The sequence below is a fragment of the Chiloscyllium plagiosum genome, chromosome 2 (genome assembly GCF_004010195.1).
Source record: "Chiloscyllium plagiosum isolate BGI_BamShark_2017 chromosome 2, ASM401019v2, whole genome shotgun sequence".
NCBI classification, from domain to species: domain Eukaryota; kingdom Metazoa; phylum Chordata; class Chondrichthyes; order Orectolobiformes; family Hemiscylliidae; genus Chiloscyllium; species Chiloscyllium plagiosum.
Genome location: NC_057711.1, coordinates 10,436,825 through 10,455,811, shown reverse-complemented (window position 1 = coordinate 10,455,811; position 18,987 = coordinate 10,436,825). Strand labels below are relative to the sequence as shown.

The following is an 18,987-nucleotide window of genomic DNA, read 5'->3' as shown; positions in this document are numbered from 1 at the left end:
CAGAATCCTGATCATTGTAGTAAAGCTATCTTGTACTGTAGGTCTGCTGGCAGGATAATTGTTCCAACATCACTGGCCCTTTTAAGGCCAGTATCACTAATGTGCAGGCACAGGTTACTGTCAGTTGTTGAAAAATGTGGTGCTGGAAAAACACAGCAGGCCAGGCAGCATCCGAGGAGCAGGAGAATCGACATTTCGGACATAAGCCCTTCTTCAGGTTACTGTCAGTCAAGATAGGTAGGGCTTATAGTTTGGATGAGATGACTTCCAAAACAAGCTCTTTATTCTAAGCTTCTGCAGGGAAGGAAATCTGCTGTCCTTACTCTGTCTGGCCTACATGTGACACCAGACCACAGCAATGTGGTTGACTCATAACTGCCCTCTGAAATAGCCCAGCAAGCTTCAATGGGTTCAAATATCACCAGAGCAGATGGTGTAATTTAAATTCAATGAATTAGTAATGCTGAAAGTGAAAGCTATTTTCAGGAGGGATGACCATGAGATTATCATCAATGACTCACTACTGTTATTTTGGACAAATGCCCTTTGATTCTCTTATTATTCTATTAGGAGACACTCTTACAAAATGCCTTGCTACATTAAAAGGTGTTGTATAAATGCAATCAGGAGTATGCTTTTTCCATTGCTCACCATCCAACATTTTTTCTCTGCTTCACCCTCAGGGCACATCAGGATTTCTGACCTGGGTTTAGCCGTACAGATCCCAGAGGATGAGACGATTCGGGGGAGAGTTGGAACTGTTGGTTACATGGGTGAGTGCGGGCACCTCTAAGCCTTACCGGCAGGATGTGGGCTGATTGAAGACATTTCACTGCTAGCTCATCATGCTATGGGAACAGGTCAAACTGTTTTTAAAAAAGAGAGTCTCCAGTTCACAAGTATAAGGTGATGTCTGTTCTTGTACAACAACCACCCACCTCACGCTAGGCCAAGATCACACTATTGCTGACTGAAAGTAGATATTCCTCATCAAGTTGTGTTTGAAAAGGTGAATTACCCATGATGCTGATTAGGAAGGAAAAGTCAAGATTTTAAACCTATGAAAGGAAGAGCAATATTATCCTGTAATATTCTAAATTCTAGTTAAAACATCTCCAGCTACTTTTAACATTTGTAGTTCGAATCCTGTCTGATCTTCCTCTTCCTAGAGACAGGGAAACAGAAACTAGGAGCAGGAGCATGCTTCACCATTCAATATGATCATGGCTGATTTTCCAACTTAGTATCCTATTTCCACAGATAAAAATCTGGAATTAAAAGTCTAATAATGACCATGAAACTTGTCAATTGTCAGAAAAATCCTCCTTGTTCACTAATGCCCTTTAGGGAAAGTAAGTGCTATCCTTACCTGGTCTGGCCTATATGTGACTGCAAATCCACAGGAATGTGAATGACTCTTTACGCCTCTGGGCTGGCCAATAAATGTTGACCTAGCCAGTGACTCCCACGTCCCATGAATGAATAAAAGTAAACTCTTTTATGTACTCTTTGTTCCATTTAGTCCTAAGAACTATATCTGACTCCTTAAAAACATTGTGATTTGGCTCTGTTTTGTGGCAGAGAATTCCACAGGCTCATCACTCTCTGATGAAGATGTTTCTCCTCAACTCTGTCCAAAATGCCTCACTCTGTGTCCTTAGACTGTGAGCCCTGATTCTGGAACTTGGATTCCTCCTGCTTGGAGTAGCTAAGTGTGGTGCGATCGCAGAGTTACAGCATCATAAGGGCAGAGGATCTAGGAGCAGGAATAGATGGCCCCTTAAGCCACCTCATTGTGTGATGAGATCACAGCTGATCTTCTACTTCTACTTTCCTGCAGTAATCTCTGTTCCTCTGATGTTTTTAATATGTAGAAACTAAACCTCCAACCCTCTGGGACAAAGGATTCCAAACATCGACCACTCTGAAGTGAAGGAATTCCTCCTTGTTCACTTCATGATTGGTCTGGTCCTAGAAGTGCACCACCACAAGTGCTCACCACTAGCCCCCTCCCAATACCCTTCCTACTTCTACTGCTGATTCCTGTATAAAGTTTGCACATTTGAATGAGATCATTAAAAAGTCCTATGTTCTCTTCATACATCCGTTCTCACCCCCCGCTCCCATCCCAGGAATCCGTCTGGTAGACTTTCATTGCACTCCCTGTGAGATAAGTATCTCTTTCTTTGGGTAAGGAGAACAGAATGGCACAATACTCCAAATGTGGTCTCACTAAGATTTGTACACTTGAATCAAGACATCTTTATTCCTTCCCACAAATCCTCTGGTAATAAATGTCAGAATGGAGCTAGTGTCAAAAAGAGCTCAAGATGTATGTTTGATTTTGTCTTAACGCAAATTTGTAGTGCATCTTGTCACTGTTCTTGGTGAGAAAGAAAGACTAATATGGATGTTTTTCTAAGAGCACCTCCCAGGGTAACTTCCAGGGTATCCCAAAGTGCTGTGGAGCCAATGATTTTCTTATGAAGTGTCACTGATGGAATGTGGCAAAGCCAATTTATGCACCGCAAACTCCCAGCAGCGGTACTGAGTTACTGACTGGATAATCTGTTGCAGTGATAGATACTGGCTAAGGAGTTCACAGTTCTTCATTGAAACAGTGTTATCAGATCTCTTACATTCATCTAAAAGGGCACATATGTCCTGGATTTAACGTCTCATTAGACAAGGTACCACTCCCTCAGTATGGCATTGAGATTATCAGCCAAGAACATACATTTGAGACTTTAGAGTGAGATGTAAATCCATGATTTCTGATTTAGACAGGGGTTCTACCAATAGTAACGCAGCTGACAAGGTAGATGCTGAAAGGATTTAAAGCAGCAATGAGAATTTTAAGGGTTGAAAATCTTTGGAACTCGCTTTCTATGAAAGCAATAGAAACAGAACTTTGAACTGGACTAGCCATATAAATACAGTGGCTACAACATCAGGGCAGAGCTTTAGTAATCCTGCAACTGATTCCCCAAAGCCAATCCATCATCTACAAGGCACAAGTCAAGATTGTGATGAAATACTCCCCACTTAGCTGAGTGAGGGCAACTCCAATAACACTCCAGAAGCTTGGCACTATCCAGGACAAAGTACCTTTCTTGATTGGCACTGCATTGAATGGTGGGGCCTACCCATCTTTGTTCATATATTTCCCCTTGTGGGCGACTCTAACAGCAAAGGAGCCATGAGTCATCCCTCATATAGCTTGTAATCGGGTGGGACGCTCTTCAGAGGGTCAGTGCTGATTTGATGGGCTGAATGCCCTCCATCTGCACTGCAGAGACTTCATGATTTAAGGTGGAGATCAGGGATTTTTTTTTCATCCTGAGCTGTGGGTTTGTGGAATTCTTTTGTATGGAGAGTGGAGGAGGTGTGTTTGTTGAATGTTTTAAGGCAGATGTAGATGGCTTCTTGGCTAATACATAAGTCAAAGGTTAGGAGGGCTAGACAGTAAATGGAGTTGAGGCCACAATCAGATCAACTATGATCTTGTAAGATGGCGGAGCAGGCTTGAGGGACTGGCTGGTCTACTTTGCATGCAGATGACACAGACCAGCTGGGCCAAGTGGCCTCAGCTGTAAATTCTAAGCAATTCTTCTTTGTGTTTTTAAGCTCCGGAGGTTATCAACAATGAGCGTTACACATTCAGCCCTGACTGGTGGGGACTCGGCTGTCTGATTTATGAGATGATTCAGGGTCAGTCACCTTTTCGAAAGCGTAAGGAGAAAGTGAAACGGGAGGAGGTTGACCGACGTGTCAAAGAGGATATGGAGGAATATTCTGACAAATTCTCAGAAGAGCCACGTTCCATCTGTAGGATGGTGAGTAGTTTCTGCAAGATTTATTGTGAAGCTGCCATGGTAACACGGAATGTCCAGAAGGTTAGAGCAGCTTGGAAAGGGAGGAATTGATCACAGGACTTAGGCACAATCTCCCTACAAAATTGTGTGTGTGGACCAAAAGGTCCTCTAATTTATGGAAAAATATTGCAGATGCTGGAAATCTGAAACACAAAATGCTGGGAAAAACTCAGCAGGTCTGGCAGGATCCATGGACAGAGAAACAAAGTTAATGTTTCAATGTGGTATGATTCTTCAGACTTCTGAATTCAATCCAACCTTTCAAATGGATAATTCATTTGCAGTGTGAAAGGAAGAGAGAAGCACTAGGCAGAATTTCTCTTGCAGAGAGTTGAGATTGACACGGCCAAGGGCTGTAACTATTCTATATTTCTCTAATTTGTGTTAATTTTCTTGCATCTCAATGACCTTTTGCAGTTGCTGACTAAAGATCCAAAGCAACGATTGGGTTGTCAAGGAGGGGGAGCTTGTGAGGTCAAGCAACATGCGATATTCCGACACATCAACTTCAAACGACTTGAGGCAAACATGTGGGACCCTCCTTTTGTTCCAGATGTGAGTATGCAGTGATTTGAATATTGTCACAAAACTACAAATTTGCCTATGGAATATCAATGTGGTTGAAATATCCACCTGGCTGTTCACCCATTTGTGGACTCGCTATTTTAAGCAGAAAGGCTAAACGCTGACTCTTCAGTCAGGTGAGGTGTCAGACGTGAGCTTAAAGGATAACTGAGAGGAGAAGAATCGATTGGTTTGCAATCCTGACCATACTTGCAGAATTGTCTTTCATCTGTCCTCTCAGTTAGATGTAAATATCCCCAGGCTTCTGCTAGGAAGAATAGTGGAGCTCACTTGTTCTTTGCAGACAGCCAGATCGTATACATACATTGCATCTATTTCAACTTAACAAAATGGGTGACAGCCACTTGATGGTTCATTTCTTGGGGCAATATATTAAGCAATTGGAGTCAATCTGCCTGGTTTAAAACTTAAACAAAACTTGGCAGTTAACTGTCAGTCATCTTACTGGTGCATTCTTCGTGGCAATTCCTCTACTGATGAAAGCCAACATGCCAACCAACACTGTCTTATCATCCAGCATAAACCTCATTTTTGCTTTGGTATTTCTTACAAAATATCCTGATGAGTGCAAGATGAAAAGTTTCAACAAACTGTCTTTTCCTAGCAGTGTTCAAGTTCTGTACTACCAAACAACTACAGAAGATTATGTGAACCATTCAGCACAGAAACGGGCCTTTTGTTCCAAATAGTCTAAACTGGGAGTTTTACACAATGCTCACCACATCTTCACCCTACTTCAACCAACCCAATCACTCTATTTCTTTCCTCCATTTGTTTAACCCACTTCCCTTTTAATGTATCACCATTGTATGTCTCCTTGTTTGTGGGATCTTGCTGTGTACTAGTGGTTTTTGCATTTCATACAATCCAGAAATAACTACATTTTGGCAATACTTGTAAAGTGCTTCACAACCAATGACAGTTGTTAAAGGTGCTGTATAGATGATTTTTAAATTTGTTTTGCAGCCCAGAGCAGTTTACTGCAAAGATGTCCTGGATATTGAACAGTTTTCCACAGTCAAAGGGGTAAACCTGGATCCGACAGATGATGACTTTTATTCCAAATTTGTTACAGGCAGCGTCTCCATTCCTTGGCAAAATGAGGTAATGTAACCTGTCTGCAGTGACTAACAGTATAAGTACATGGAGGTTCCTTGTTATCAGAAGCGAAATGTCAGATACTAATGATGGGATTTGATACTTGCTGCCTGGCTGAGAGTTAATATTGAGGGTAGTGTGATGTTTTATTTGGATTCATCCATATGTTCTGGCCTTACCGTCTGTTCCAGTGATCAGGGAGATCCCCTCATAGCTGCAAAGTTATGGTAAACTTCTATGAATTGCTGTCCAGGTGTGGACATCACACCTTCAGGAAGATTTTGGGACCTTGGAAAGATGTACAGCACGGACAAAGACCCTTCAGTTCAACTCATCCATGTCGACTAGACATCCCAACCCAACCTAGTTCCGCCTGCCAGCACCCGGCCCATATCCCTCCAAACCCTTCCTATTCATATACCCATCTGGATGCCTTTTAAATTTAGCAATTGTACTAGCCTCCACGACTTCCTCTGGCAGCTCATTCCATACACTTACCACCCTCTGCATGAGAAAGTTGTCTCTTAGGTCTCTCTTATATCTTTCCCCTCTCACCCTGAATCTATGCGCTCTAGTTCTGGACACCCCGACCCCAGAAAAAAGACTTTGTCTCTTTATCCTATCTATGCCCCTCATGATTTTATAAACCTCTATAAGGTCTCCCTTACCCTCTGACGCTCCAGGGAAAACAGCCCCAGCTTAGTCAACCTCTCCCTATAGCTCAAATCCTCCAACCCTGGCAACATCCTTGTAAATCTTAGTGCAGAAAAAAATTGCAAGAATAATATCAAGGGAGGGTCTTTAGTAATCAAGCAGAAAGGGCTAAGGTTAGATTTAATACTGTTTAGAATTAGGAGTAGATGAGGAACTACTTCCAGTGAGCGTGGGGGGCACTTTTAAGAGGATTGGCAGGGACAAGGTGAGGAAAATATTTTTGATGTGGTCTGGAAAACACTGCTTGAAGAGTTGGAAGCAGACTCAATATGACTTTTCAAACAATAATTAGATAAATCCTTGGAAAGGAAACATTTGCCGAATTCTGAGCCAAGAGTAAGAAAGTGGGATTAATTAGTTCTTTTGTAGCTGATGCAGACACAGTGGGCTGAACAGCCTCTCTTTGTGCTGTGTGATGCTATCTCTTGGCTGTTTATGACATGCTTTTGATACAGACTGCCCATAAGGCATGCTTAAATAGCAGTTGCAGCATTTTGCAAACAAGCAATTCTCTGTAGCTCTATAATAGAACATAGAAAAGTACAGGACAGAACTGGCCCTTTGGCCCATGATGTTGTGCGGAGGATTAATCCTAATGTAAAATAAAATAACCTACACACCTCTCGACTCACTGCTATCCATGTGCATGTCCAGTAGTCACTTTAATGTCCCCAATGACTCTGCTTCCACCACCTCAACTGGCAATGCATTCCATGCATTCACAGCTGTGTTTAAAAACCTACCTCTGACATCTCCTCTATACCTTTCTCCTAATAGCTTAAAACTATGACTTCTCGTGCCAGTCAATCCTGCCCTGGGGAAAAGTCTATGGCTCTTGACTCTATCCATGCCCCTCATTATCTTGTATACCTCGACCAGGTCACCTCCCGTCTTCCTTCTCTGCAGAGAGAAAAGTCCAAGCTTAGTCAACCACTTTTCATAAGACAAACCCTCCAGTCCAGGCAGCATCCTAGTAAACCTTCTTTGCACCCTCTCCAATGCTTCTGTATCGTTCCTATAGTAGAATGACCAGAACTGGACATAATATTCCAAGTGTGATCTCACCAGGGACTGTAGCAAAATGTCGCAGTTCTTAAACTCAATCCCCCTGTTAGTGAAAGCTGAAACACCATAATGCTTTCTTTACAACCCTATCCACTTGGGTGGTAACTTTGAGGGATCTATGCACTTGAACATCAAGATCCCTCTGTTCTCCACACTGCCAAGAATCCTGTCTTTAATCCTATATTCAGCACTTAAGTTCGACCTTCCAAAATTTATCCAGGTTGAACTCCATCTGCCATTCTCAGCCCAGCTCTGCATCCTGTCTATGTCACACTGCAATCTGCAATAGCCCTCGATACTATCAACGGCATCTCCAACTTTTGTGTCATCTGCAATGCTTCAATGTTACAATGAAATATACAACCTTAATATGTTAGAGACTGCCTTAATAACCAAGCTATTGACAATTTTGCAAAAAGTTAATTTTGAATCATAGATTGATCATTTGTTTTCTGCTTTTATGTAAAAAAAAGTATCTGAAAATAAGAAACTAATGCTTGTAAAAATGCCCACAAAGTTGTTCAAAATCATTGTAACATTAAAATAGTGTGTCAGCCATGACTCAGTTAGTATCAGGTTTTCCTCTGAATTACAGGGCTCTGGATTCAAGTCCCACCCCAGTATTTGAGCACAACAATCAAAGTTGACATTCTAGCTCAGTACTGAGGGCACACAACATGGTTGGAGATGTGATCTTTTGCTTGAGATGTTAAACCAAGGTTCCATTTGCCTGCTTGGGTGGATGTAAAAGATCTCATGACAGTATTTCTGTAAACAGCAAGGAAGTTATCCCCTGTCATGGCCAATATTTAATACTCAATCAACAGCACAGAAGGGAGCAGATGATCTGGTCACTATCACATTGCTGTTTGTAAGAATTTGTTGTGTACTGATTAGCTGCTAATTTTTTGCTGTAACAATGACTACAAAAAGTGCTTTGAAGTTCTTTGAGATGTTTTGTAGTCATGAAAAGCAGTTTGCATGTGCAAAATCATTTCTTAAAACAAACACCATTTGGTCTGTGAAAGTTCTTCAGGGAAGGAAACCTGTCACCTTTGGTCAGTCTGGCCCATATTTGACTCTAATCCTGTATTGAAGTGGTTGACTCTTTACTATCCAGCAAAAGTGGTCCAACAAATTTTGTTCAGTTGTACCAGCAAGATGTTTCACACCCACCACCTCAGGGCAACAAAAGATGGACAATAAACGCTGACCTTGTCAGTGACACTCACTGAGAATGAATACCAGAAAAATCGCTGATTGATTATTCTTTGTAAATTAATTTTTAAAATTCTGTTGCAGATGATTGATACAGAATGTTTTAAGGAGGTAAATACCTATGGGACTGATGGGACATTATCACCAGTACTGGACAGCAACAAGCCGAACCCACCTCCAAAACGAGGCCTATTGTACAGGTTTTGCAGACGAGAGGTAAACTGCTCTAAATTCTGTAACCGACATCTCCTTTTCCTCCAAACATCACCACCATTTTTATTTTGCTCACTCAGGTTTCTCCTCATTCTTCCTCTTCTGAAGAACATGAATCTATTTCAGAAATCTTCTACCCTTTTGATACAGCCCCCAATTACTTACATCTTCCAAGTCTATCTTCCCCATTGGGGAATGCCACTAAGCATCTGTAAAAACTCTAAAGGTTGATTGCAGTGGCAACATTTAAACCATGTTAAGCAAGGATTTTTCTGCTGTTCTGTTGCTCAGAGTGCACCCACTCGTAACTGAGTCAGAAAGTGTGTTCATTATGCTTTTGTTAATGATGTTTAGACTTGTTTATTTCCATACATGCCTAGTTGGCTTATCTATTGTCTGTAAACTGAGTTAATCCAAAACTTTACTAGTGAGGTTCTAACTAGTACCAAACCATTCACCTATCATTTTCATAGCTTTCCGATCATTTGCCTACATTGGTTCCCAGTTAAGCAACTTGGATTTTAAAAGTCTCACCCTATTTTCAGATCCTTTCAAGCTTATACATCTCTCTCTAACTGCTATCTCCTCCTGCCGTGCCATTGTCTGAGACAGCTGTACTCTCTCATTCTGATGCTTAACAACCCTGGTTTTGCTGAAGAGAGAGACATTACCCCAGCCATTCTTCAGGATAAATGCAAGAATGCCAAATTTGAAATGATCAAAACAATTTGTTACAGGTGAAAAGGGTGGTGATTGGTTGGTCAGTGTTATCTGATTGGCTGAGATGTTGCCATGGAGAAAACTATGGGGAACTGTAGGCTCCTCAATTCAAGGCTCCTCCTTAGTTAATTCAATTAAGTTGCAAAGTTTCAAGAACATGTCTGTCCCTTGTCAGCAATATTTGTGTAGCTGTTCCTGACTTTTATTTTCTTTACTGTTGGTGACTGTGCCTTCCATAGCCCTCCAAACACTGGAATTCTCTCCCTGAGCCCCTTTCGCCACCTTCAAACTCTCCCTTAAACTTAATCCAAGAGAGACAGGTTTGTTTTTGTCATTTGCCCTGATAACATTTTATTTGGTTCAGTGTTGTATTTTGTTTAGTAAAGCATCTGGGATATTAAAGTCCACATCTGGAGTATTGGACACAAAATCAAAACTGCTGACCTTTGTGAAGGTACACTACACAGTTAGAGATGTATGTTTTCATATGAGACACTGAATTACTACTGCTGACTTCTCTCCAGCTGGAATCAGTTAAAGGCAATAGAGCTGCTTATGGCATTAGAACTAAGAGGAGTGGGTTAATGGTCCCTTCAGCCCAGACTGCCACTCATTTAGATCGTGGCTGATAATCTATTTTAACTTTGTTTGTACCTTACTCAATCCCTTTATTGCCAAAAAGAGCCAATTTCAGTTATAGATACATTGTTCAATGGAATATTCCCAACTCTGAGGGTAGACTGTTCCAAAGACTCCTCCTAATCGTAATCGTGAACAGCGTTCCCCCTTTTCGTGGGACAATGGCCTCTCACTGCAGTAAGAAAGACATGAGCAATCTCTTAGCATTTACCCTGTAAAACACTTTGAATGTTATAGTGGCCACCTGTCACCTTTGTAATCTCCAGGAAACAAGAGTAATTTAAATCTGTCCTCATGACCCAGTCCCCTCACTCCAAGAATAGTCTGGTGAGCCTCCACCCCCCCAAAAAAAATTGTGTCCTATCTTGAAGTGAGGTGACAAAAATTGAACATAGTCACAATACTTAATGTGTACATTTCTCTTGTTCTAGGTCTGTTTCAAGAGTAGCTTCAGTGACGATGAAGATGACCCTTCAAAAACTCTGTAGCTGCTGACCACATGTCACCATAAAAAGGAGGAAGCTGATATATTTCAGGTTAAACTGGGAACATGTATTAAAATGTATTATATTGCAACAAAAATAACCTGCTGTATGAGTTTACATATTTTGTACATTTGTACTTGAATTATGTCCTAGATGTATATTTTCACTAAAGATATGTACAAGAAGCCATATATTAAGTACCACTTGAATGCACACATTAATTTTAGCAGGAATGACTTTGGAATTATCTATTTAAAAGTTTATTTTTAATTATTTTTTTAATACTGATAAAGCACAGCAATGTTAATTGTGGTGTGCTGTTTGCAACTTGTAATTCAAGTGACTTGGCTGGATTTTATTTCAGTACAGAATGGGCCTATGCACACAAGCATTTGCTGTCTAGGTGCTTGCTAATAATTATACCACAGAGTATGTATGTGTATGCATGTGCAAATGTATATGTCTGTACATAATGTGTAGATATGTGTGCATGGGGGTGTGTGTGTGTATAAATGTGTAACCTGGAATAGCATCTGTTGCTCCAGGTAAACTTTTGCCTCAATGCAAATTATGTAAATTCTGTTCTTTTCCTTTGCCTTAGTTCTGTTGGAATTGAACCTTTGTTGCTGTGTTCATAGGCCTAGTGTTTTATCTTTAAAAAGAGATTGTAACTAAGGCCACTGCTTTACAGTCTTGAGGGGGATTAAAAAAAGTCAGAATACAACCCTTGAAACTCAATTTCATGCAAAGGTATAAAAAGGAAATTGATACATTTGATGTCTCTTAATTCCAGCATAGAATGTGAATCCTCACTTACCCCCGACACAGTGAAAATCACATATTGAATAAAAATGGAACTTATACATTGTCCATCCTTAATTCGCTTGGCCTGGTTCTATAAATGGGTCAAGTCACACAACATCACCTCCTCCAACGCCTAGTTTAAAAGTTGCTGGCAATGAAGTTAAAGCAGAAGTTGATTTGGTTAGCTACTGTGAACCAGTGGCCCTGGTAATTCATCAAAAGCTTTGTAACCTCATTTATCTGTGAAAGCATTCCAATATTTACATTATCTATAAATCTAAAGGTCTGATTACAACAGATTGATCCGTACCAAACATTTTAGAAAGAAAACTGTGTAGTGTTGGTTATTTTACCTGATTCATTTACCAAAAGCTGTGAAGGATTTAAGTTGATGGTCTTTTTCCCTGTAATATTGACCTTTGTGATTCAATGTCTTGCACTAAGTGCATTTTATTTTTTAGATGTTGCCTGTTCTCAAAAGAGATTTTCCAACTGTATTTTAAAAAAAGCATGTTATTGTATCTGCAAAATTATTATTGATCAGGCATTTCTGCACCTAGATATCAGAATCTCATGTCGAACAGGTCGGATTCCAATTTACTTGGTGTCTGTTTTGTGCTAATGTAAGTCATGTGTTTCTTTTTAATCCAGTGTGTATATTCTTCCTGAACTGGGAACTTTCTTGGGTTCTTGCCTTGTGTCACTGGGTTTCTTTTTTTAATTCTGTTCAAATGTTTTAAATTAATAAATACTGCCATTTGTATACAGTCTCACTGTCTGATATTGGTGAATGAAGCATCCTCAAGTTCAGTCCTCAGGAAGATGCATTAGCTCATTTGCTATGGTCCTACTGGAGTTCTCCCACTCACCAGTATTCCCAGTACTCACTACTCAAACAACACATACAGATGGAGGAGGAGTGGTTGGATCCGAACTGAATCAGCTTCTTGTTCTCAAACAACCATCAAATGGCCTGAATTTTTAAAACTCCATTATCCTTTTCATTCCAACTTTTGCCTGTCTATTAAGCTCCCTCCTAATATTGGCCACAGAACTGCCTCACTGGATTTAAGCCAAGGCTCTTAGATCTTACATTGCTCACTAAAGAGTGTTTGGTGATGTTTGATTATTCAGATTTTCATAAATTCCATCTTCAATTGTCAGAAATAAAGCTGCTAAGCTCCACCACACTTCCAACTGGTGTAACTAGTTGCTGCATGAAAATGTTTTTCCTCATTTCACACTTTGCCTCAATCTGTATTTTGCATTCTGTAATCATTCTGTTTAAATTGTTTCATTCTTCCTCACAAAGTAAATAATCACATTATCCCAAATAATACTCCATCAACCAAATGGAAGGTGGTAGCGAGCTACGACCTTGAATCCCACCATACTGTTCTGTATTTGTAGAATCTTCCTCACTGTCATGTCTTAACACCAACATCTTGAAAACGTATGATCTTTCTACCTTAATTAGTTCGTACAGTTTTACCCTCCATCAGCAGAGATGTCCAGTGGAGGGCCCTCTACAATGAGGTCCTCCCTCTTACATCAGGGATCTGGGGTGGAAAATTTCATTCAGTGTTGCTGGATCAAAATCTTTGAATTCTTTCCCTAAATGCTTTGTGGGTCTACCTATCCTAAATGGACTGCAATAGTTCAAGGTGTGGAAGTGTTGGTGTTGGACTGGGGTGGACAGGGTCAGAATCACACAACACCAAGTTATAGTCCAACAGCTTTATTTGAAATCACAAGCTTTCAGAGCACTGCCCTTCATCAGATGAAGTGAAGAAAAGTATACAGGCACAGAATTTATCGGCAGAGATCAAAAGATCCTACAAATGGTGTCAATGGAGTGTCAAATAATAAATCTCTGCAGGTGATCAGGAGTGTCAGATGGTGTGAGTGAACTGTCAACAGCTGAACAATAAGTAAATGACATGACCAATAATCTAATTACTTGAGGCAGAGAGATAAATACAAAGCATTAAAAATAAGATGGTGCTGGAGACAAACCAAATGACTGGAATACCAAGATACTGTAGGTGAGAGTCACATGCAGAGGGTCTAACCATAGTAACAAGTAATCCAAAACTCTCTGAACTAATAAAGGACTCGTGTTGCTAAGGTAAGTTGTTTCAATTGATATTTCTTGTGTATCATGATTGATTAGAAGTTTACTGTTAGTTGGTTAGTTGAACAAGTCCATTGAGAAGTACTAGAAATTATTTAACTCATAAATTTGTATAAATTAATTAAATAAGTGGAGAGGGCTGGACAGGTGATGTGCTGTAGCTGTATGATGTGGGAGCTGGCTGATCCCGTTGTGAACGGCAGTGACTACATCTGCAGCAAGTGTTGGTTGTTGAAGAACTCCAGATCAGAATTGATGATTGGAATCTTGGCTTCAAACACTGCGGCACATCCGGGAGGGGGAGAGTAACCTGGACACTTTGTTTCAGGAGGCAGTCGCACCTGAGAGATTAAGTAATTCAAATTCAGTTAGTGATCAGGAATAACAGGGTGTGAATGTAAATGAGGCAGGTAGGGGTTTCTGAGTTCAGGAGTGGAGGAGCCTCAGCCCTTGACCTTGTTCAATAGGTATGAGATTTTTGCTCCCTGCACGGATGAGGAAAAGGACTGAGGACAGGATGAGCCAGCTGACCACGGCACCATGGTGCAGTAGGCCATTCAAGAGGGGGGAACATAAAGACAAGTAGTTGTTATAAGGGATTCTCTAATTAGGGGAACAGATGGTACCCTTTGGGAGCCGGATCAAGAGTCCCATTTGGTGTGTTGCCTGCCTGGTGCCAGGGTGCAGGACAGATCCAACCAGCTTAAAAGGATATTGGAGCGGGAGGGTCCATGTTGGCACTAACAACATAGGCAAGGCTAGGAAGGAGGACCTGTTTGTTAGGGAAGTAAACATGTGGCTAAGAGATTGGTGTGGGAAAGAGGGATTCCATTTCAAGGAGCATTGGCATCAGTTTTAGAACCTGGGGGATCTGTACTGATGGAATGGTCTCCACCTGAACAGATCTGGAATCAGTGTTCTGGCGAAAAAGGTAAATAGAGTGGTTACTAGGACCTTAAACTTGACAGTTTGAGGGAGGGGAAAGGGAAAGCAACAGGGAATTTGGAGTCAGGTAAAAAGATAAGCGACAGGTTAGCATGTGTGCAAGGTTTAAATTCAAGGCAGGCATGGGAGACTGATTAGCAAGGTTAAATCTTATGGAATACAGGGAGAACTGGTTCAAAGGTAGAAGACAGAGGATGGTGGTGGAGGGTTGTTTTTCAGACCTGTGGCCTGTGACCAGTGGAGTACCACAAGGATTGGTGCTGGGTCCTCTACTTTTTGTCACTTACATAAATGATTTGGATGCAAACATAAGAGGTACAGTTAGTAAGTTTGCAGATGACACCAAAATTGGAGGTGTGGTGGACAGCGAAGAGGGTTACCCCAGATTACAACAGGATCTGGACCAGATGGGCCAATTGGCTGAGAAGTGGCAGATGGAGTTTAATTCAGATAAATGTGAGGTGCTGTATTTTGGGAAAGCAAATCTTAGCAGGACTTATACACTTAATGGCAAGGTCCTAGGGAGTGTTGCTGAACAAACTGGGGGGTGACCTTATAGAGGTTTACAAAATTATGAGGGGCATGGATAGAGTAAATAGGCAAAGACTTTTCCCTGGGGTCGGGAAGTCCAGAACTGGAGAGCATAGGTTTAGGGTGAGGGGGGAAAGATATAAAAAAGACCTAAGGGGCAACTTTTTCACACACAGGGTGGTACGTGTATGGAATGAGCTGCCAGAGGAAGTGGTGGAGGTTGGTACAACTGCAACGTTTAAGAGGCATTTGGATTGGTATATGAATAGGAAGGGTTTGGAGGGATATGGGCCGGGTACTGGCAGATGGGATTAAATTGGGTTGGGATATCTGGTCGGCAGGGACATGTTGGACTGAAGAGTTCTGTTTCCATGCTGTACATCTGTATGACTCTATAACTTTAAGGGTGGCACAGTGGTTAGCACTGCTGCCTTACAGCGCCAGAGACCCGGGTTCAATTCCCGCCTCAGGTGACTGTGTGGAGTTTGCACATTCTCCCCGTGTCTGCGTGGGTTTGCTCCCGGTGCTCCGGTTTCCTCCCACAGTCCAAAGATGTTCAGGTTAGGTGAATTGCCCATAGTGTTAGGTGACGGGGTAAGTGTAGAGGAATGGGTCTGTGTGGATTGCGCTTTGGCGGGTCGGTGTGGACTGGTTGGGCCGAAGGGCCTATTTCCACACTAAGTAATCTAATCTTTAGCACATATTATTAGAGATGTTGGAAATCATGAGGATAAGAAAATTAGCATTAAGGCACTTTAACTGAATGTTCGTAGTATTTGTAACAAAGTAGATGAACTAACTGCATAAATAATCATGGTTACAGGATTTCAGGACTGGGCAGTTAAACATCCAAGAGTTTACAATTTATCAAAAAGGCAGGGAGGTGGGCAGAGGAGGTGGAGTCTGTGAGAGTGGAGTTGAGGAACCACAAAGGCAAAAAAACCATAACGGGAGTTATGTACAGACCTCCCAGTAGTGGTCAGGACTAGGGGCACAAGATGTACCAGGAAATAGGTAGGGCATGTCAGAAAGGCAAAGTCACTGATTATGGGGGACTTCAATATGCAGGTGGACTGGGTGAATAATGTTGCCAGTGGCTCCAAAGAAAGGGAATTCATGGAATGCTTCCAGGTTGGCTTTTTGAAACAGTTTGTGATGGAGCCCACAAGGGAACAGGCTATTCTGGAGTTAGCGCTATGTAATGAGCCAGACGTTATAAAAGGTCTTAAAGTCAGGGAACACTTAGAAGGCAGCGATCATAATATGGTAGAGTTCAGTCTGCAGTTCAAAAGAGAGAAGGCAAAATTGGATGTAATGGTTGAAGATAATGACAGGGGCATGAGAGAGGAACTGACGAAAATCGACTGGAAGCAGACCGTAGCGGAGAAGACAGTAGAGCAACAATGGCAGGACTTTCTGGGTGTAATTAAGGACACGGTACAGAGGTTCATCCCAAAGAAAAGAAAGATTATTGGGGGAAAGGGTATTAGACAGCCATGGCTGACAAAGGAAGTCAGGAAGTATATCAAAGATAAAGAGAGAGCCTATAAAGTGGCCAAGAGCACTGGGAAATCAGAAGATTGGGAAGACTACAAAAACAAAGAGAGAAATAAGGAATGAGAGGATCAAATATGAAGGTAATCTAGCCAGTAATATTAGAAGTGATAGTAAAAGTTTCATTCAATACATAAGAATCAAATGAGAGGCAAAAGTAGGCATTGGGCTGCTCCAAATTGATGCAGGAAGGCTAGTGTTAGGAGATAAGGCAATAGCTGAAGAACATAAGTACTTTGTGTCAGTCTTCACAGTAGAAGACAGGAGTAATATCCAACAATTAAGGAGAGTCAGGGGGTAGAGTTAAGTATAGTAGCCATTACAAAAGAGAAAGTGATAGATAAGCTAAAAGGTCTAAAAATTGATATATCTCCTGGCCCCGATGGGCTACATCCTCGAGTTCTGAGGGAGGTGGCTCAGGAAATAGCGCAGGCTATCTCGGAAACAGCGGAGGTTGACTTTCAAAGGTCACTGGAGTCAGGGAAAGTCCCAGATGATTGGAAAATCGCTGTTGTAACCCCGTTATTCAAGAAAGGATCAAGACAGAAGATGGAAAATTATAGGCTGATTAGCCTAACCTTGGTTGTAGGTAAACTTCTAGAATCCATCGATAAGGATGAGATTTCTAAATTCTTAGAAGTACAGGGTCAGATTAGAACAAGTCAGCATGGATTTAATAAGGGGAGGTTATGTCTGACAAACCTGTTAGAATTCTTTGAAGAGGTAACAATTAGGTTAAACCAGGGAAACCCAATGGATGTTGTCTATCTAGACTTCTAAAAGGCCTTTGATAAGGTGCCTCGTGGGAGGCTGCTGTGTAAGGTGAGGGCCTGGGTGTTTGAGGTGAGCTACAGGCATGGATTGAGGATTGGCTGTCTGACAGAACGCAGAGAGTTGGGATAAAAGATTCTGTTTTGGAATGGCAGCTGGTGATAAGTGGTGTCCCGCAGGGTTCAGTATTAGAGCCTCAGCTGCTCACTTTATATATTAATGATCTAGATGAAGGGACTGGGGGCATTCTGGTGAAGTTCACTGATGATATGACATGAGGTGGACAGGCAGGTAGTTCTGAGGAGGTGGGAAGGCTGCAGAAAGATTTAGACAGTTTAGGAGAGTGGTCCAGGAAATGGCTGATGAAATTCAACGTGAGCAAACGCGTGGTCGTGCACTTTGGAAAAATGAATGCAGGCATGGACTATTATTTAAACGGTGTGAAAATTCATAAAGCCGAAGTACAAAGGGATCTGGGAGTGCTAGTCCAGGATTCTCTAAAGGTTAACTTGCAGGTTGAGTCTGATTAAGAATGTGATGTTGTCATTTATCTCAAGAGGGTTGGAATATAGAAGCAGCAATGTGCTTCTGAGACTTTATAAAGCTCTACTTAGGCCCCATTAAGAATACTGTGTCCAAATTTGGACCCCACAGCTCAGAAAGGACATACTGGCACTGGAGCGTGTCCAGCAGAGATTCACACGGATGATCCCTGGAATGGTAGGCCTAACATATGATGAACAGCTGAGGATCCTGGGATTGTAATCATTAGAGTTTAGAAGGTTGAGGGAAGATCTAATAGAAACTTACAAGATAATGCATGGCTTAAGCAAGCGTGGATGCTGGGAAATTGTTTCCGTTAGGTGGGGAGACTAGGACCTGTGGACACAGCCTTAGAATTAGAGGTGGTCAATTTAGAATGGAAATGAGGAGACATTTCTTCAGCCAGAGAGTGGTGGGCCCGTAGAATTCATTGCCACAGAGCACAGTGGAGGCTGGGAAGTTAAATGTTTTCAAGGCAGAGATTTATAAATATTTGATCTCGCAAGGAGTTCAGGGCTACGGGTAAGTGGAGTTGAAATGCCCATTATCCATGATTAAATGGCAGAGTGAACTCAATGGGCCAAATGGCCTTACTTCCACGCCTATGTCTTATGCTTTTATACCGGGTGGTAGTCATTAAGGCACGCTGTCTGATTTTTCTTTTGCATCTGGATAATAGTGGTCTTTTTGAAGCAGGTGAGAAGCTCAGGTCGCAGAAAGAAGACATTAAAGATGTCTGCAAGTGCTCCCACTAGCTAGATCTGTGCAGGATCTGAATGCATCCCTATCTGTCTTAATATTTTACAAGTTACCCAACACGTCCCCCTTCTTAATACTGACATGCCCAAGAATATCAACAAAATCTTCCCTAATCTTACTAACATCTGTGTCCTTCTCCTTGGTGAATACCAATGCAAAGTACTCACTGAAGGCCTCACCCACTTTCTCTAGCTCCATTCATAAATTCAATCCGTTGTGCTTGAGTGGACCTACTCTTTCCCCAGCTATCCTCTTGCTCATATTATATGTATAAAATGCCTTGGGGATCCTTCTTAATACTACATGCCAAAGGACATTTTCTAGGTCCTCTTAC

At 41.6% G+C, this 18,987-nt stretch overlaps 1 protein-coding gene across 1 annotated transcript in view; it reads left to right on the top strand.

Moving 5' to 3' along the window:
• The window catches only part of grk4 (G protein-coupled receptor kinase 4), a 118,964-nt gene extending 108,329 nt beyond the window's left edge, over nt 1-10,635 (top strand). Inside the window, exons 11-16 of the mRNA XM_043703776.1 lie at nt 684-773; nt 3,628-3,836; nt 4,293-4,430; nt 5,427-5,564; nt 8,640-8,771; nt 10,559-10,635. Coding sequence (XP_043559711.1) covers nt 684-773; nt 3,628-3,836; nt 4,293-4,430; nt 5,427-5,564; nt 8,640-8,771; nt 10,559-10,615 — 764 coding nt within the window. The 3' untranslated portion in view covers nt 10,616-10,635. The remainder of the gene's footprint in view (nt 1-683; nt 774-3,627; nt 3,837-4,292; nt 4,431-5,426; nt 5,565-8,639; nt 8,772-10,558) is intronic.
• Nucleotides 10,636-18,987: the final 8,352 nt, after the last annotated feature.